The 18,408-nt window shown below is 44.8% G+C and overlaps 1 protein-coding gene across 2 annotated transcripts in view; it reads left to right on the top strand.

The window, feature by feature from the left end:
• Positions 1 to 6,967, top strand: part of RAD23B (RAD23 homolog B, nucleotide excision repair protein) — a 45,328-nt gene extending 38,361 nt beyond the window's left edge. For both annotated transcript variants that reach the window (XM_041761511.1, XM_041761510.1), the window contains one exon: positions 3,708 to 6,967. In XM_041761511.1, the coding sequence (XP_041617445.1) occupies positions 3,708 to 3,821 (114 nt within the window). In that variant the 3' untranslated portion in view covers positions 3,822 to 6,967. The remainder of the gene's footprint in view (positions 1 to 3,707) is intronic.
• The last annotated feature ends 11,441 nt before the right edge of the window (positions 6,968 to 18,408 follow it).

The raw sequence follows: 18,408 nt of genomic DNA, 5'->3' as shown, positions 1-18,408 counted from the left end.
TGTTGCTTGTGCCTTTGGTGTCATACTAAGAGAAGTTGCCTAATGGAAGGTCAGAACAGAAGACTGACTCCTGTTTTTTCTCTGAAGACTTACATAGCTCTTGTATTTAGGTCTATGTGATCTTTTGTGAATTTTTGTTTATAGTGTGAGGTGTAGAAGTTTAGCTTCTTGTTTTTTGTATTTGGATATCCAGCACCGTTTACTGAAAATTCTGCTCTTTCTCCATTAAATTGTCCTGCATCCTTGTTGAAAATCAAGTAGCCATAATTGTGAGGGTTCACTGGGCTTTCAGTTCTGTTCCAGTGATCTATATGCTTATCTTATGCCAATACCTCACAGTCTTGATTACTGTGGCTTTTTTGTGGTTAGTTTTGAAATCTCCAGTTTTCTTTTCTCAAGATTGTTTTGGCTATTCTGGATCCCTTGCATTTCTCTATCAATTTTAAGATCCACTTGTCTGATTTCTAGAAGAAATGCGAAACCAAAAACTGATTGGGATTTTAATACTCTGTATTTTTTCTGCAGATCGGTTTGGAGAGTAGTGCCATGTTAGCAACATTCTCACCAAGCCATAAACAAGAGTTGCCTTTCCATTTATTAGATTTTCTGTAATTTCAGACATGTTCTATAGTCTTTGGTTTATACTTCTTTTGTTAAATTTATTCCTCAGCATTTTCATTCTTTTTGATGCTGCTATAAATGGAAATGTTTTTCTTAATTTTAGTTTTGGATTGTTCATTGCTTAGCTGTATAGAAATACAACTTCTATCTTACAACCTTCCTGAACTCCTTTATTCATTCTGATAATTTGTTTCTTAAGGTTTCCTATTTGTAGAATATCATTTGCAATTAGTTTTAATTTAATTCTTTTCCAGTATGGATGCCCTTCCTTTCTTTCTCTCTTCTTTTCTTTTCTATTCCATTTTTCCGTCTTTTCCTTTTCTTTTCTTTCCTTACTTCCTCTTTTTCTTTCTTTCGTGCCTTTTTGTGCCTGATTGTCTTGCCTACAGCTTTCTGTATACATGTATTGTTGAGTAGAAATGATGAGAGTCAACATCTTTTGTCTTGTCCCCAATCTTGAGAGACCTTTCATCCTTAAGTATGATGTTAGCTGTGAGTTTTCCTAGATTCCCTTTATCAGGCTGAGGGAGTTCCTTTCTGTTCTAGTTTATTGAGTGTTTTTATCACAAAAGGGTATTAGATTTTGTCAGATGCTTTTTATGTGTTGAGATGACAGTATGGTTTTGTTCTCTTTTTTGTTAACACTTTATTACATTGATTTTTGTATGTTGGACCAGTCTTGCATTCCTAGGATAAATCCCACTTGATTATGGTGGATAGTCCTTTTTATATATTGCTGGATTTGGTTTGCCAGTGTTTTGTTGAAGATTTCTGCAGCTGTATTCATAAGGAATATTGGTTTGTGGCTTTTTGTGTGTTTGATGATTTTGTCTGGTTGGGTATCAGTAATACTTGGCCTCATTGAAGAATGAGGAAGTATTCCCCCTTTGCTGTTGGTTGGAAGAGTTTATAAAGAATAGTTTTAATTTATTCAACAGTCGGTAGAATTCACCAATAAAATTATCTGGGCCTGGATTTTCTTTTTGGGAAATTTTGTAATTACTAATTCAATCTCTCCATTTGTTATGAAGGGCTATTCAGATTTTCTGTTTCTTGAGTCAGTTTTGGTGGTTTTGTCTTTCTAGGAATTTGTGTATTTCATCAGCATTATCTAATTTGTTAGCATACAACTGTTCACAGTATTTTCCTAAAATGGTTATTTCTATAAAAAGTAGTTAGTGTTTCCACGTTTCTGATGTTAGTAATTTGAATCCTCGGATTTCTTTCTTTTTTTCCCCCTGTTCAGCTAAAATGTTTGTCAGTGTTGTTACTCTGAAGAAAAAAAACAACTTCTGGTTTTATTGATTCTGTTTTTCTAGTCTCTATTTTACATATTTTCTCTCTAATATTCTTTTTCTCCTGCTTGCTTTGGATTTCATTTTCTCTTTTTTCTAGTTTCACAAAATAGAACCTTAGATTATCTATTTAAGATCTGTCTTACTATAGATAATTACAGCTGTAAACTTCCCTCAAGGCACTGCTACAGCAGCATCCTTTAAGTTTTAGTGCGTGGGATGTTTTCATTCATCTCAAATGTTTTCTAATTTCCTTTGTGATTGCTTCTTTCATCCATTGGTTAAGGATTATGTTAATTTCCACATATTTTGAATTTCCCAAATTTTCTTCTGTTACTGATTTCAGAGTTCATTTTACTGTGGTCAGAAAATGTATTTTGCACAATTTTAATCCTCTTAAATGTATCGAGACTAGTTCTGTCACCTAACATGTCTTTATGGAGAATATTTGATACATACTTGAAAAGGATGAGTGATCTGTTGTCAAGTGTCCCATAAATGTCTATTAGGTCTAGTTGATTTGTAATGTTGTTCAAATCTATTTCCTTGTCAGTCTCCTGCCTGATTGTTGTGTCCAGCATTGAATGTGGGGATATTGAAGTCTCCAACTACTATTAAATCACCATTTATTTCTCCCTTCAATTCTGGCAGTTTTTGTTTCATGTGTTTTGGGGTTCTGTTGTTACATGTCTTTATAACAAAGTCTTCCTGGTGGTTTATCATCAGAATATGTCCTTGTTTTAGTAACAGTTTTTAATCACAATGTGTATTGTCTGATATTAATATAGCCACTCCAAGCTTCCTTTTTGTAATTGTTTGTGTGGTATATATATCTTTTTTCATCCTTTTACTTTCAGCATATTTGTGTCTTTGAATCTAAAGTGTGTATCTTGTAGAAGCATATAGTTGGATCGTGCCCTATCTACCTTTTACTTCAGCTAGCCCAGCTTTAATCTGGACCAGACCTAGGTAACAAAATCATTTTTGAGCTTTTCTTTTCCTTTCATGGATGAATATTAATCATGCTGAATTGAGACTTTTTTTTAAGGTCATTTCTTGATACAGTCTAATACAAGGTGATTTAGACAGTTGAACAAAGGGTTCATAAATACTTGGCTGACAAATATATAGTACCTAATGAATTAGATAGTTGAGTGCTTAAAGACTTTCAAAATAAGCAGTCATTTTTGAATCAAAGTGATTTTTTTAATAGACTAGGAAAACCACTAAGTAGCTGGTATCACCATTTAAAATTCTATAAAAATTAAGCAGATATAGAGTACCCTAATCTTAATCTCAAAATACATCATGTAATATTATTAATAATTGACCACCCATTTTTCTAAGTGAGGAGATGGAGACTGATAGTTGAGCCTACTGACTTTCTTTACAAATAATTGGATGAAGTAGTTAAACAATCCTCTTTCATTGCTCTTATCTGTATCTTTCCCCCTTACATACTAAAAGCTGTTTGATTTACACATTTCTATAGGGTCATTTATTTTTAAACCACTGAAGTCAGCAACTAATTTTTATTGTAACACTGAGTGTTAGCAGAGTATCTGTTTGTTTAATGGCTTTAACTAGCAGCAGAATTTTGTTGGTCATTGATAAAGGAAAGGCAATAGGTCCCATCTAGTTGCTTGGGGTTGGACAGTGAATCCACACTGAGATAGGCATGTGTTCCATGTGTTGTTTTCAAAAGCTTTTTCATGTCTTCATGTTTTCAAATGCTGATCGCCTCTACTGGTTCTGCTGGAACCCATGTGTGTTTTCTCTCTTTTCTTCTAGTTAAAGGCACTAGGATTTCCTGAAGGACTTGTGATACAAGCGTATTTTGCTTGTGAGAAGAATGAGAACTTGGCTGCCAATTTTCTTCTACAGCAAAACTTTGATGAAGATTGAAAGGGACTTTTTTTTTTTTAATCTCACACTTCACACCAGTGCATTACACTAACTTTGTTCACTGGATTGTCTGGGATGACTTGGGCTCATATCCACAATACTTGGTATAAGGTAGTAGATTGTTGGGGGTGGGGAGGGAGGGATCTAGGATATAGGGCAGGGATAAATACAGTGCATGTCTGCTTCAATTAGCAGATGCCGCAAATCCACACAGTGTGTAAAATATTATACAACCAAAAATCAGCTTTTGCAGGTCTTTATTTCTTCTATAAAACAGTAGGTAACTTTTCCTAGGTTTCACTCTTTTTAGTGTACTAGATCCAGAAATTTAGTGTAATGCCCTGCTTTATATTTCTTTGACTTAACATTGGTTTCAGAAAGAATCTTTGCTACCTAGAATTTACAGTCTCTATTTCATGGCAACACTGGATAATGGCTTTGTGAAATTGAAAAAATTTTGGAGCAACTGTAAACAGAAATGCCAAATTATTGATGGTTATTGTTGCTGCTTCAAATACGTATTGAATTAATGTGTAAGAAAGCCCATTCTTTCATGTTAAATACTTGGGGGGGGAGGGGGTCCTTTTCTTAAAATGAAAATAATTACTGCTATTTTAAAATTTCTTGATCATCGAATGTGAGACCCTTCTAACATGATTTAAGAAGCTGTACAAGTATAGGCAGAGTTATTTTCCTGTTTACATTTTTTTTTTTTTTTGGTTTGTTTTGGGAAAAAAATTGGTAGGTGTCTAATTACTGTTTACTTCATTGTTATATTGCAGTAAAAGTTTTAAAACCACCATTGCATGTTTGCTTTTGATGTATCCCTTTGTGAAATTAGCACTTTGGGGCCAATGGAGAAATGCAGCATTCACTATCCCTCTCTTCCCCTTCCCTCTGCAGAAATGTGTTTGTCAATAAGTCGTGAGTTCAAATTGCTGCCTTTTTTTAAACCCACAAAAATGCTGATTCAGTTCAAAATTAATGCAAATGTTTCAAAACTGGGTTTCTGATATTTGTAAGTGTTTTCCTTATTAGATAAGAATGTATGACCATTAAAGTCATTAGGATTATATTACTTTCAAAAAAGAAGGTGGACAAAAGTATAATCCAGCATCTTTTATTGCATTGGAAAGACTGGTGGAATCTTCTGGAAAGGTTGGGAGATGCAGCTGGAAAAGTACTTTGGAAAATATACAATCAAGAATATCTCATGGCATATTAAAAGAAAAATCTTAATAGCAGTGTTGGCTTTTATTTGAATTTTTTTCAACTGTTTTTATTAGAATCTTCATTGGCATTATTATTTGATCATAAAGAGGGGGAATATGTCTACTTGTTGAGTTTTTCAAATCTTTTTTCCTGAATATAAATAAGACTGTTTAAAGGAATAGTTTTTTCCCCTACCATCTGATACCAAGTAAAGAAAATGAATTTGCACAGATTTCTCCCTGCGTAATCTCTTGGCAATAATCCTTAGCAAAGTTTGGGGATGACTTTTAAGCTTTTACGTCATGCATTCGTACCTGTCTCTCATGAAAATAAATGAGACCATGATTTCTCCCCACAGTGTTATCATGAGTTTAATCTTCATGTGTGTATTCCTTAAACACGGCAGACCTTTGGACTTTGTATTACCTGTATGTTTTATAATGGATCATGCAAAATGTCTCAGGAGAATAAAAGAAGGATTTGTAAATATGTTCATCTTTCAAGGCAAAGCAAATGAGTTGGGAAGAGGGCATTTCTGGTCGAATAATGGAATGTTTTCATTTATTTTATGTCATTCTCTCTGCTGCCTAATTGTTCAGCATAGCAAAAACTGGAAAACAAAAAGCAAAGGAAAAAAAAAATCACACACACACACACACACACACACACACACACACACATACACACACACACATACACACACACCCCAGCAGCAGCCTCTTCTCTGGAAAGTGACAGCAGAAGTTGGTGACATGGAGTTTTTGTCCTTGGACAATAAAACCACAAATAGTGGGATTAATCATTATTATAAGAAGACAGTTGAGGCCAAGTTTTGACCATTCTTTACTTTATCTGCTGAAAGAATTAGTCAAGATGCTGTGAAAGACACAGGCTTTTTGTGACCTTTTGCTGTTGTCTTTTAATTTACAAACAGTTTTGATAAATCTCTTAATGTAAGTGGCTCTTTGACTTTGGAATTTTGCCTTTGAGGTATTCTGTTTCTTGAAATATTTTTATTGTTCAGTTGCTCTGGAAAATGTGAGGAAGTTTAAGTTTATATTAAATTCTTACTGCCATCCTTTAGTCAAATATGTCTTCACATTGTTTAAAAATATTATTTTCCAGCATATAATTTTTTCCTGTACTACATGGCTAGGAGTCTAGAGAATTATAGAATATTTTCAGTACATCCACCATTGCACTTCTCATTTTTTAAAATGATCCCTTTGCCATATAGAATCTTAGATTGAGAGCTGACAGTGCCTGTGCCACCCATAGTTCTGTTTTCTTCAGTGATGGGCATGTTAGGGGGCCAGGTGCTAGGTCAGATTTATTGGGTCTCCTGTGTCCTCAATCAAAACATCAACACAGAGATGGAATACTTGCTGGACCATAGATCAGTGTTCATGAGGGCTTTTTGAAATTTTAAATTCCCTTTTTCCTCATGCTCTTGTACAGCAACCAGCCTAATAAAACTACAAAATATTCGACCAAAATTAAGCAATTTCATGGTGTAAATCCTTCCTGACCAAGTCGGTTCTGGTGAGCTCCCTAGCCATGAGGCTTGGGTATAACCTGTCATGTTAGTTGACCTCCCACAGCCATTTTGTTCCCTGGCTTTGATCTTCTAAGTCAGGGACTGGCTAACTTCAGTCCCATGAGCTAGGAATGGTCTTTACGTTGTTTTCAAAAAAGGGTTTTATGATGTTGAAGATGATTATTCAAATTTTAGTGTTTATAGTTTTATCGAAACAACCATGCTCGTTTGTTTACATATTGCCTGTAGCTACTTTTGTGCCACAGAGGTTCACTGTTGGAGATGAGACGGGCCTACAAAGCCCAAATAATTACTGTCTGGCCTTTTACAGAAAAAACCACCGCTGTTTAGACTGTGACTCGCCCATCATATATTAAAGTGTATGATGCTTCCTGTTGTTCTTGTGTCATCTTGGCCTCTTGACTTTTGGGTCTTAGCTTCAATTTGGTTTGCTTGAGACCATCACAAGCTCTTTCCAGAGTAATGGTATTAAGCATATGTGCCGTATGTGCTAGCCTAACGTATGTGGTGTCTTAGGTACCACTTTGACATTATTATTTGCTGTTGCTGCGCCATTCCTTGCTCTTAACAGTTGGATAATGAAATTCAGCAGTAGGCACACTTCAGAACACCTGGCATAGTGATGAATTAGCCAGAACAAAGTCAGATGAATGCATCTGGGAACCTTTGGGCTCTACAATCAGGGTTGAGACAATTGGAAGAAGCATCTTAACCACAGCTGGAAGAAGAGAGTGGGGGGAACTCCAGAGGGGGAGTATTGCTGTTCGACCTGTTTGGGTGGTGGACTAGTTTCCAGAACGGTGTGGGTAGTTCGGGAATGGGAGGATGGGAGGGGCAATGACAAGACAGGGAGAGAGAAGGCCTGGACTTGCTAGGAAAAGGATCAAGCACCGCAGCAGTGGTGGTGACAAGCTGGCTGTAAAAGGCCTCCTCTCCTGGTGGTGGGTCGGGAGAGCAGTGGTCCCTCAGGGTCTCCGTGGAGAGGAGGCTGGGACCCCCGAAGAAACCTCAGTGGTGACAGATTGGCTTCATGTGTGTGGTGCTGCCAATTCCACAATGATTGAAGACAAGGTCTTTGCCACTGAGTTGGAAATTCTGACAGAACATTTTGAGTAGTACTGGATTCTTCACCAACTTGTCTTACAGGAGCACAGATTAGAAAAGTAGCCATCGCGGACTTCTGGTTCCTGTGTCACTTCATTTTCCAATGTTCTTGACCTAGCACCTCCTCCTTTCCCAGCTGGTTTGGTGGGAGTTACTCATGTCCAGAGCGCATAATCCTCAGGCAGTGAGGAAGCTCCTCTGAACCCTGGCCATCCAGCAAGCAGCCTCGTGTCCCACCCCCACCCCCACCCCCGTGTTTTGGGACAGCTATTCACTTTGACTGAAGGTTGGGAGGCTCCTGCTGGCTCTCCAGATGCGCCTACCGCATGGAAGCCAGTGGCTCGCGGGCCTGGTGACTGCCTGTGGAACTGACGGCTTCCATCTCTGACAAAGTCCAGAGTCGTCTCAAAACTGATGATTCGGCAGTAAGAGAAGCCAGTCTGGGTTTTAATTTGCAACAGCAAGTTAGAAGAATACTTGGAACATTACTCAAAAGTGGCTACAAACTGGATGAGAATGGTTGGGGCTGGTGGCGGTGGCCTTGGAACAGCTGAGGTGAAGATATTTTTGGACAATGTTAGGAACCTTGGAGTGATTTTTGCAACTTTTAGGTTTTTTGGTGGTGGTGGCAGGGGAGCAGGGTTCAAATTTGTTTTTTGGTCAATTAGGCCTCCCTGTGTTGGTTTGATAATAGCTTCACTAATTTTTACTTTGTGTCCAGTTCTAAGGAAATTAAAGTACAATATTTTCACTAATTATTTTCATATCTTTAGTGTTAAAATGTTTAGACTATGTTTGCATTTTTGCAAAAACCATTAATAACTTTTCACCCCTAAACTTCTCACAGAAAAGTCCCGGGGACAATACAAAGTGCTCCCATGGACACCCCCGCTCCCGGACCCATTTCAGTGTCCATAAGTGTCTTCATAGCAAAGGGGACCTGATCCACGTTTATATCTTCCTCGGCCCATACTTGGTCATCATGACCATAACATTTTAACACCACGGGACCGTTGTCTTCTAGAATGGCCCTCGGTTTAATGTATGTGTGGTGGTTTCCTCATGACTAGACTCCAGTTAATGTGATTTTGGAAGAACTACAGAAGTGCTACTGTGCTTTTTTTCACTGCATCTCATGAGGGGGCACAGGGTGTCGGCTCATCCCACTTCTGGTTCATTCTGTTCAAGGAAGGTGGTGTCTGCCCAGCTTCTCCACTGAACAGTTACTCCATCTCCCTTTGTATTTAGTAAGTGTTTTACGATAAGGAATTCTGAGACAGAATATCCCATTTCTCTTGAAAATTTGCCCCGTGAATTTTAGTATCCATTGATGCTTCTTGCCTGATGGACTACTAAGATGGTTGCCAAGTGATTTTCAGATTGCATAATCTCTACATTTATTAGTTAGCAAGCCTGTCTTCTGGCATTCTCTTTCCCCACTCATAATCTGCATCGCTACGGGCTCAAATTGCAGTTTTATTCAGTGGTGTATATAATCCATTACTATTGCGGTTTGGATGTGCTCATTGTCCCAGGTTTTGCCATTGTTTTGTGCATTCTGAAGGCCATTTTCTGTGTTTGGCGTTTTCTTCCCACTCTTCTGAGTACTTCCTCACTTTGTGGTGCAGTACCGTGTCCCAGGCTCTTGTACTTCTATGCGCCAGACCTGGACTTAGCCATTTCTTCAAGGAGCTCTGGTTCCCTTCCATGGACATTGTATTTAGAAACCAAAACTTGGGGGAACCCCTGGGTGACTCAGTGGTTGAGCATCTGCCTTTGGCCCAGGTCATGATCCCGGGGTCCTGGGATCGAGTCTCATAGTGGGCTCCCCACAGGGAGCCTGCTTCTCCCTCTGCCTATGTCTCTGCCTCTCTCTCTCTCTGTCTCTCATGAATAAATAAATCTTTTAAAAAAAAAGAAAGAAACCGAAACTTGGTGCTAGGTGTGCTCCTTGCTATTGCTCACTGTTCCCGAGTCATCTGGGCAGCCACATAGAAAGTACCCGTGTGCACACAGTGACATCTGTATTTCTGTATCTGTGTATAAAGGTTGAGGAGTTCGCACTGGTACTTTTCACTCGGGTGCAACACTAGGTGCAGTCCAGCTTCTCACTTGCCACGTTCTCCTTTCTAGGACAGTGAGAAACTTGGCTCGTCATGCTCAGCGTTGACTTGTCACCTGCCGTGTGTGTAACTCATCTCCTAGGCTCTCAAACTACCTTTCTTGTGTGAGTGCCAAGTGCTTAGCCTGTGCAGTCACGTCTCTGCACAGCTGGAACATTAATATTTAAGTGTTATTTTTCACCAGCCTTAAACAGAGGCGATAGTGTGTTTAGACAAGTTCTTCTGAATTCAGTGCTCCACTAATAGCACCTCTAGACGCTGGAGAAAAATGCCCTATTTGTTCCCATTGTTGGGCCACCAGACCAGTGTCCAGGTGCCCCGCCATCTCTTAGCCCAGGGGTCTAAATGCTGGGTGAGTTTTCCCAGGTTCTTCTACTTGGGACCAACGTGGTTTAGGTGCTAGTAGCGCTGAGGGAGCCTGCAGCAGGGGCCGGCTGGTGGAGAGGAGGCGGCCCCACGCGGGCTCTTCGTGGCCTCCGGCCCCCCAACCCCAAGGACTGGGCTCTGTCGTGACTCTGACTTGGCCTGTGGCTGCTTCCCCGACTCGTTCATGCAGCAAGTCTATGTTGAGGACTCTACAAGGCCCCTCTTCCTGGAAACCTGTGTGTCTCTCTGTATCCCCAGAATCTGGCGAAGGGCGAGACCAGAGGACACGCCCGGCCCATGTCAGATGCACATGAGCCGTGAATGTGGTTGGGACGTCCGTCATCGCTCCAGGGGCTGTAGGCTCTCCTCTCCTTTCTGCCACCCCTTTGGTTCTAGAAGCTGACTACGAAGTTGAGGGACAATGAAGGCTACCCTGGTTTTGTGTCCTCCCTCCTGGGACCTCTGCACCAGATTCTGGAAGACCCGACGTCATCCAGTGAGCTGACTGTAGAGCCACCAGCAGCTGGTGACTCGTTCCAGGTGGGTCTGCACCTGAGACCTCGGGGGAGGGCAGATCACGCCAGCTGCGCTCCCGGGGGCCCCAGGCCAAGCCAGGTCAGAGGGCCTTGGGCGTCGGGACCTGGACTGATAAGGCCTGGATTCCTGCCTTCCCGCCCCACGGCAGCTGGGGGACATCCGCCGTGCCCCTCGCCCCCCGGGTCCCCTCAGCCATCCAGCCGAGCCCGCCTCGAGGGAGAGGCAGGATGCGAGGGTGCCCTTACCAAGGCCAGGCCCGTGTTCCGACGTGGGTGCCCACCGCCCATGCTGCAGTCTGGAAGGAGCTCCGAACCTTCTGCAGCGGTGAGAAGGGTCAAGGGTGCCCCGAGAGGACTCCGCGTGGCCGAGCCCTCCGGGTGCGTCCGCCCTCGCAGACTGTTCTGTCCTCGCAGTATTGACACCAGGCCGCTGGGCCTCCCCCTCGGCTGGGCAGCACGGCCCAAACGCTGGGCATTTCAGGCGCGGAAAGTTCTAATTTCCATGGACTGACGGCGAGCAGTGCTGAATTTTCTCCTGTCAGTTTCTAGGCCAAGCGATTGGCAGGTACGTCTCCAGGTCACATTTGGCGGGGAAGCCAGCCTCCGGCCCGGCCGAACGGCGCCTGCTCCTCTCAGCCGTCCCTGGGGACTCTTCTCCACCTTCTCTTTCCATTTCTTCTGACAGTCTTCCAAGCCGCCAGAGGCACAGGAACTGGGGTTTGGAAGGGTTCTGTGGGCGCGCCCGGGAAGCTGCGCCGTGCCTCATCCGTGCCTGATGCTTCTGGTGATGGGCCCTTGCCGCCCGCCCGGACTTCCTAGATTTTGGACACTCCAGTGGTTGTCAAACTCCTGTGCTTCCCAGCAGAGGCCAGACTCACTCTGAGGCAACGTGTCAACCCCTCAGGTCCTTAGGAGTGACTGTGTCTCTTCCTGATCGCCTCTCACCCTCTGGCCAAGTCTTGCAGGTGCTGAACAAAATCCTTCGCTTGGAATGAATGACGTCAAGTCTGTTCCCCATCCTGATGAACCAAGTACTTCAGGGAGGGTCTGAGCACTACGAACGGCGGCGGGAGGAGTGCTCCCTTTCTCCTCCCTTGTTCTGCGCATGATGCCTCCATTAATGCAACCTAAAGTTGAGACTGCTGGTTTAACAGCCACATCACACCTTGAGCAGCTGTGCTAATATACCAGAGTTTTCAAGGTTGCCATTCATCTGGAGCCCACATCTGATCCTACCACCACACTCGCACGCGTTTCCTGGCTACTGCACAAATGCTATCTTTACAGAGTCCCTGCATCTCGCCCTGTGCCACGTGCTTTACTTGTACTAGCCTTGTTGCCGTTTTACAGATGGGCTAACTGGTCAAGCAGGCCATAAGTGGCAGAGCCGGGAGGCACGCCGATGTCCCAGGCTCCCAGATCACCCCAAGGTGACACTGCCTCACTTGCGTCCCTTCCTCTTTGCATCACAGAGTTAAGTCTGTTCTTCCTCTGATTTTTTTGGGTTCGTTTTCATTTTTGTTTCTCCCAGCTGTTCAGACAGCTGTTCGCTCCTCTGAGGATTTGCCTGGCTGCTGCTAGACCAGCAGTTCTTGAAAGGCAGCATGTGGGCTACTTACGGGGGGCGTCTAGGAGGTCAGAAGGACTTTTGTAGTAACCCTAGACTCTGCTTGCTGTGTCCACTCCCACCCTCAGAGGCACAGAGTGGCATTTCCTAGAGGCTGTGTGACCTGTGATAGTACAACAGATGGAAGGAGCACATGTGGCAATCCAGCTCTCCTCCCGCTATGGAGCCCGCCGGGCAACAGAGATTTGCAAAAACCAAACACACCACCATGCTTCTCACTGATTTTTTTTAAATAATTATTTCTCATGAAGACTTTTTAAACATTTGGACATGTGGGTTTAATCTTAATATATTTTAGATCTTTTGACTTTTTTCTTTTTTAGATTTTTCGACTTCAACTTCTAATCGAGTCCATACTGATAGACATAACCCACAGGAACAAAAAAGTCCTGAGCTTCTCAACAGTTATTAAGAGGGAAATGAGCTCCAAGGACCAGAAAGTTTGAGAACTGCTCTGGTGATGGTTTTTCCACTTTTTGACCAGTTAGGTGACCCAGAAAACACTGGGCAGGTCACAGGGGCACTGAAGTGTTGCCTCCTGACTGCTGAGTACGTGGTCGGAACAGCAGACACCTGGAACTCTTCGAGGCCCCTCTGCACACTGCCCTCCGTTCCTCCTTTTCAGGATAACGAACGCTAGACTCTTCTGCTTGGCTTTCAACACCATGTGCAGACCTGCCTGTCCCAGTGCTTCAACTTGTCTCCTTCCCTCTCTCCCGACATACAGCAGGACCTCGTGACCCAGGCCTTTCCACACCTCTCCACCTTTACATTCGCTGGTCTCTCCGCTTAGAAGTTCTCTCATATTCCTCCCTCCTCGTGTGAACTCCTATTCGACCTTTAAAACCCACTTCAATGTTACATGCTTTGCCAAGGCTCTCCTGAAAGCCCAGGAGCCAGCAGAGGCCTGTCCCTTGTTCTTACTCTCCGATCATGTAGCACACAGCATGTGCATGTCTGAGCATAATTATTTATTTGCACATTTGGGTTTTTTTGGACATTGCCTCAAAGCCCAAAACACACCTTGCCATACTAATCAGTGGCAGTAGGAGCTCGGCCCCCATGGCTAACAAGGGGAGTGTTAGGAATTGTGCTTGGAAGGCTTGGCTGTGGGGTCGGGTGGGGAGGAGAGGACTGGTCTGCCACCATAAAGGAAAAGGAAAAGCAAAATGAAAAGCCCAAGTGAGGGGCAAATGCCAGGACCGAAAAGAATAGTCTGGAAAGGTGAATTCCACCCCACCCTGCCCTGACATGCCCCCTGCGGTGAGGAAGAGCCATGCAGGGTTTCAGGTGGGGGAACCGGGTGGGGAGCTCCACGCAAGCGAGGGTTACAGGAGGGGGAAGCAGGCTGTGGGGGAGCCATCCAGAGGGCGGAAGGAGGACGCCAGCCCAGAAAACCCAGCCCTTCTGGACTTGCATTGCCCACGCTGGGCAGGGGAGCGGAGGGGGGAGCCAAACCTACGTGCAGGCCCGTGGGCAGCGGGCTTTATCTGCCTTGACTCACTGAAGCCTCATGGAGAGGAGGCCGCGGCTCCGAGAGCCTGAGCCCTCTGCCAAGTTCTCATTAGAACATAGCGAGGGAGAACGGAGGCCCACACCTGGCTCGGGGCCCCCTTCAGGCCCGTTTTCTGCTGGGGTGGGGAGACTGCACTTTCCTTCTGAGGCGGCCTTGGGCCTCTGCCCTCCTGTGACAAGGCTGGAGGGGGCGGCCCGGGGGAGCTCACAGGATTTGAAGCCCTGGGCTTTTCTTCTCCTTCGGATTTGTATTGCTGTGCGTGGAGCGGGTGGGGGTGGAGAGGCCCCTCTCTAGAAGAATCGGCCTGTTCTCCTCCAGAACCCATGCAAACAGACAGCTGGGCCTTCCGGCCCCCCAAGGCCTAGGGATCACCCAAGCTCCTGCTCCTCGCTGTCTGCCCCGACCCAGTCCCGGAGCCGCCTTCCGACGGCAGCAGCGGCCCTCACGAGACTGGATTCTTCAACCAGAGGCCCCCACAGCGTCCAGGCGGAGGAGGGTGCCTGGAAGAAATGAGCCAACGCTTCCAAAGGGCCGTTCTTCCTTTCCTGGGGCCTGGAATGCTTTTACAACCTTCCGTGTGCCTTTCTTTATGACTTCACGAAACTAATAATCTCAAACTACATCATGCAACTCTGAGCCACGTTGGACTTGCACTAACCCCAGGAATTGACTCAGGTCTCATAAATTCCCCACTGTGGGCTTGGAACAAACACACATGCGCCGACGGCTGGCTGTCAGCCTGTTCTCGGGGCCCACGGAAAAGACCGGGCCTCCGGGCCTTTGCACGTACTGCTCCAGGGTCTTTCTGGACACTTCTTCCCCTTCCTGTCCCACTCAGCCTTCTAGACTCAGCGCAGTTATCCCCTCCTCCCCAAGCCTCACAAGACGCACTGCACTGTGCCAGGAAATTTCTCAGGATGCCCACACTGGCTGGAGAGCTTCCCATGATCCTCCACACTGGACCAAGAGTTTCCCACAATCCCCGACAGGGTAGTAGGAGCTTCCCGTGGTCCCTCATACTGGATAGACAGCGCTCGATGACCTGCTCCCCCCATGCTGAATGGAGACGCTCCCACAGACTCGCCGGCCACACTTGCCACTGACATAAGCTTTGCCTTTTCTGATTTTTTTTTTTTTTTTTTTTTTTTTCTATCACTAGACTGTGCTCCTTCAGGGAAGGTCAGTAGGTGCTCAATACATTTTGGTTGAATAAATGAACCAATGTTATTAAGGAATTTCAAGGCTCAGGTTTAGAATCCTACCCATGAGGCTTCCTTTGTGCTTCCCTCCCCCCATGAAAACCAACCGACCACCATCCAGGGAATGGCTTTTATTTTCAAAGTTCCTACAGCAGAGGGATGTGGCTTCTGACTGCAGCTCTGCCACTCATCTAACTGTGAAACTTTGACCACGTCATTTTACTTCTGTAAGCCTTGGTCTCCGCATCTGAAAAATGGGGATTTTTATACTTGCTCCTCAACGATCTGATGAGCAAGACATTACCATGTATGATAGCAACTTAGTGTCTGGCGTAAAGTTGGTGCTTGCTGAAGGCACACCCACGTATATAGCTGACCACACTGTCGCTGTCTGTGTACCATGTCTCCCATTGGAGAGGAGCTCATGGCTCTGTCCTGCTCCAGGGCTGGCTAGACCTTGTTGATGGTTTTGGTGACCTTTCTGTGTTCCCACAGATCTGCTGGGTATTTAATATTCACTGAGCCTCTCAGACAAAGCCCAGCATTGGGCACCCCCATGGGCCAGCAGAGAGAATGATTACTAAGGCGGGACCAAGACCTCCAGAAGGATCACCGTCTGGAAAGGAGCCTCAGGCAAGTTCTTTGGGATGAAAGAAGCTGCCCGTGAACAGCCAACTGCAAGAGTCCAAAGGAAACTCAGGACTTAGAATGTGGAAGGGGCTCTCCCTCAGGACTGTTCAGAGGTTATGGAGGTAGGAGTGATTTCCCCAAGGCCCAGGTCTGGGATGAACAGAGGGAAGTGTGGGAGCTGGAAAACAGGAGTCCTCAGGCAGGAAGAGGCCCCGACCCCTGCAAGAACCAACCCTTGATTGGCTGCCACTTCACAGCTACAGATGTCAGGAACCCAGCCTCATAGATTCCTCCCCTCCCAGCCTGTAACAGTGATGGAGCCACCTTCTTGGGGCTTGCCACACACTGCTGGGTGTTTACCACTGCGGGTCCTTCTGGGAGGGCTGTCCTGGGCTGGATCCTCCAATGACAGGCCTCCAGCGGGCTGACTACTGTCTCCATATTCATGTATCAATTCACTTCTTCATTCATTTATTCAGATAATAGTTGTTGAGCCCTAAGAGACCAAATACTAAACTGAGGATGGGGACGAAGGGCCTGAGCCCTGCCCTGAGGAGTTCCGGGCAGAGCTTTACCAGGCCAGGACAAGTACGATAGCCGATGCACAGCCAGCACAAAGATGGGGCTTCCAGGGGAGCTGGCAAGAGATCAAGGAAGGCTTCACGGAGCAGGGGTTATGTGAGCTGAGTTACAAAGATCTGGTCCACACAGCAGGACACGTGGGAGGGAAAGACACTCCAGGCTGAGAGGACAGCTTTAGCAAAGGCACAGGTAAAGAAAGGACTGGGCAAATTTGGGAATGATGAGCTTGTTAGTACAGCTGGTGTTGGTCTAGGAGACAGAACAAGGCCAAAGTTAGGCTTTTAAGTACCATCATGGAGGCTCATGCTTGACCTCAAGGTCTGTGGATGCCAAATGGGTCCCATGGACAGGCCCCCAAGCCTATTTCATTAAATCCATACATATTTACTGAGCACCTAGTAGGTGTCAGGCACAGGAGGAAGCTGAGCAGATCTCCACTTTGGACTTGAAAAGCTACACACTAATAAAGCCACACTTTATTGTTTTTCATTTGGGGCTCCTGCATATGATTCTATTACAGGAAAAAAAGAGATTTATCAACTAAAAAGAAACACAAACACAAAAACGTCTGCAGCCGATTGCTTCATTGCAGACTTGGGTTTTGTTTTTTCTTGGTGGGTGGTGGTAGGCGGGTGTATAGTGTCATTTCTTTATTTTGTTTTTAGCAGGAGAGACAGATATGGTCAGATCTATTTTCAAAAAGATAAAGATAATTATGTGGTCTCTCAGCCCTCGCTCACAGCCACAGTACAGGAAGCATGAAGCCCACTGACTAGAGGGCGTTTCTCTGGGCCCCCAGTTCAAGCCTGCTTCTCTCTACCCTAATGGGTGCTCCCAAGGAAAAGGCAATAGTGGCAGAGAATGTGGCTTCTCCCTTTGGTTGCAGGAGCCAAAAAGAAATGTCAGTTCCTTCTGGGAAGAAATGTGACCTCCTTGGATGCCAGAAGCATGAAGCCAATGTAAACAAAGTACCCTCCCCACCTCTTCTTCCTGGGGAAAGAGACAACCCTGAGGATAGCCTGGAACAATGGGAAGAGCCCAGTCTTTTAAATAACTCAGACATGAGTTCAAATCCTGGTCTGGCCACTTATTAGTCATGTGATCTTGGACACATCACTTAGGTTGTCTGAACTTGAGTGTCCTCATCTGTAATGATAATAATGACCATTCACACTTACCTCACTCGCCAGCTATTAAGACATATTACAAAGCCATAGCCAAAGAAGTAGGCATGGGACAAAGCAGAAAATGGAAGAAAACAACATCATGCAACAGCTCTAACAACACATGAGAGCTTGATGTATGAAAGAAGTGACATCAAGAACAGATAGACAGGGCAGCCCCGGTGGCACAGTGGTTTAGCACTGCCTGCAGCCCAGGGTGTGATCCTGGGGACCCAGGATCGGGTCCCACATCGGGCTCCTTGCATGGGGCCTGCTTCTCCCTCTGCCTGTGTCTCAGCCTCTCTGTGTCTCTCATGAATAAATAAATAAAATCTTTAAAAAAAAAAAAAAAAAGAACAGATAGACAGTGATCCTGGAGTCCTGGGATCGAGTCCCACATCAGGCTTCCTGCGTGGAGCCTGCTTCTCCCTCTGCCTGTGTCTCTGCCTCTCTCCTGTGTCTCTCATGAATAAATAAATAAAATCCTTTAAAAAAAAAAACAAATGGACAAAGGGTGGAATCTTTAATAAATGATGTTGGGGAAACTGGCTTCTATCCAGACAAAAATATAGGCACCTTATTATGTGTGTCCTCAGTTATCTTTGGTTGACTAAAGACCTAAATGTGAAATGTAAAACTATAGAAACTAATAAAAGGGCTTTATGGACCCGGTTGAGCAGGAGGCACCATCTTGGGAGGGGGACCCACCACCCACAAGGACTGAAAGAGTTGGTGTAAGCTTAGGAGCCAGGACATCTACCTAAGGCTGTTGGTAAATCCTTTTTTTTTTTAAATAATAAATTTATTTTTTATTGGTGTTCAATTTGCCAACATACAGAATAACACCCAGTGCTCATCCCGTCAAGTGCCCCCCTCAGTGCCCATCACCCAGTCACCCCCACCCCTCCTCCCCTTCCACCACCCCTAGTTCGTTTCCCAGAGTTAGGAGTCTTTATATTCTGTCTCCCTTT

The sequence above is a fragment of the Vulpes lagopus genome, chromosome 7 (assembly GCF_018345385.1).
Source record: "Vulpes lagopus strain Blue_001 chromosome 7, ASM1834538v1, whole genome shotgun sequence".
NCBI classification, from domain to species: domain Eukaryota; kingdom Metazoa; phylum Chordata; class Mammalia; order Carnivora; family Canidae; genus Vulpes; species Vulpes lagopus.
Note: the sequence above shows the minus strand (reverse complement) of the source record. Positions and strands in the feature narration are given on the sequence as shown.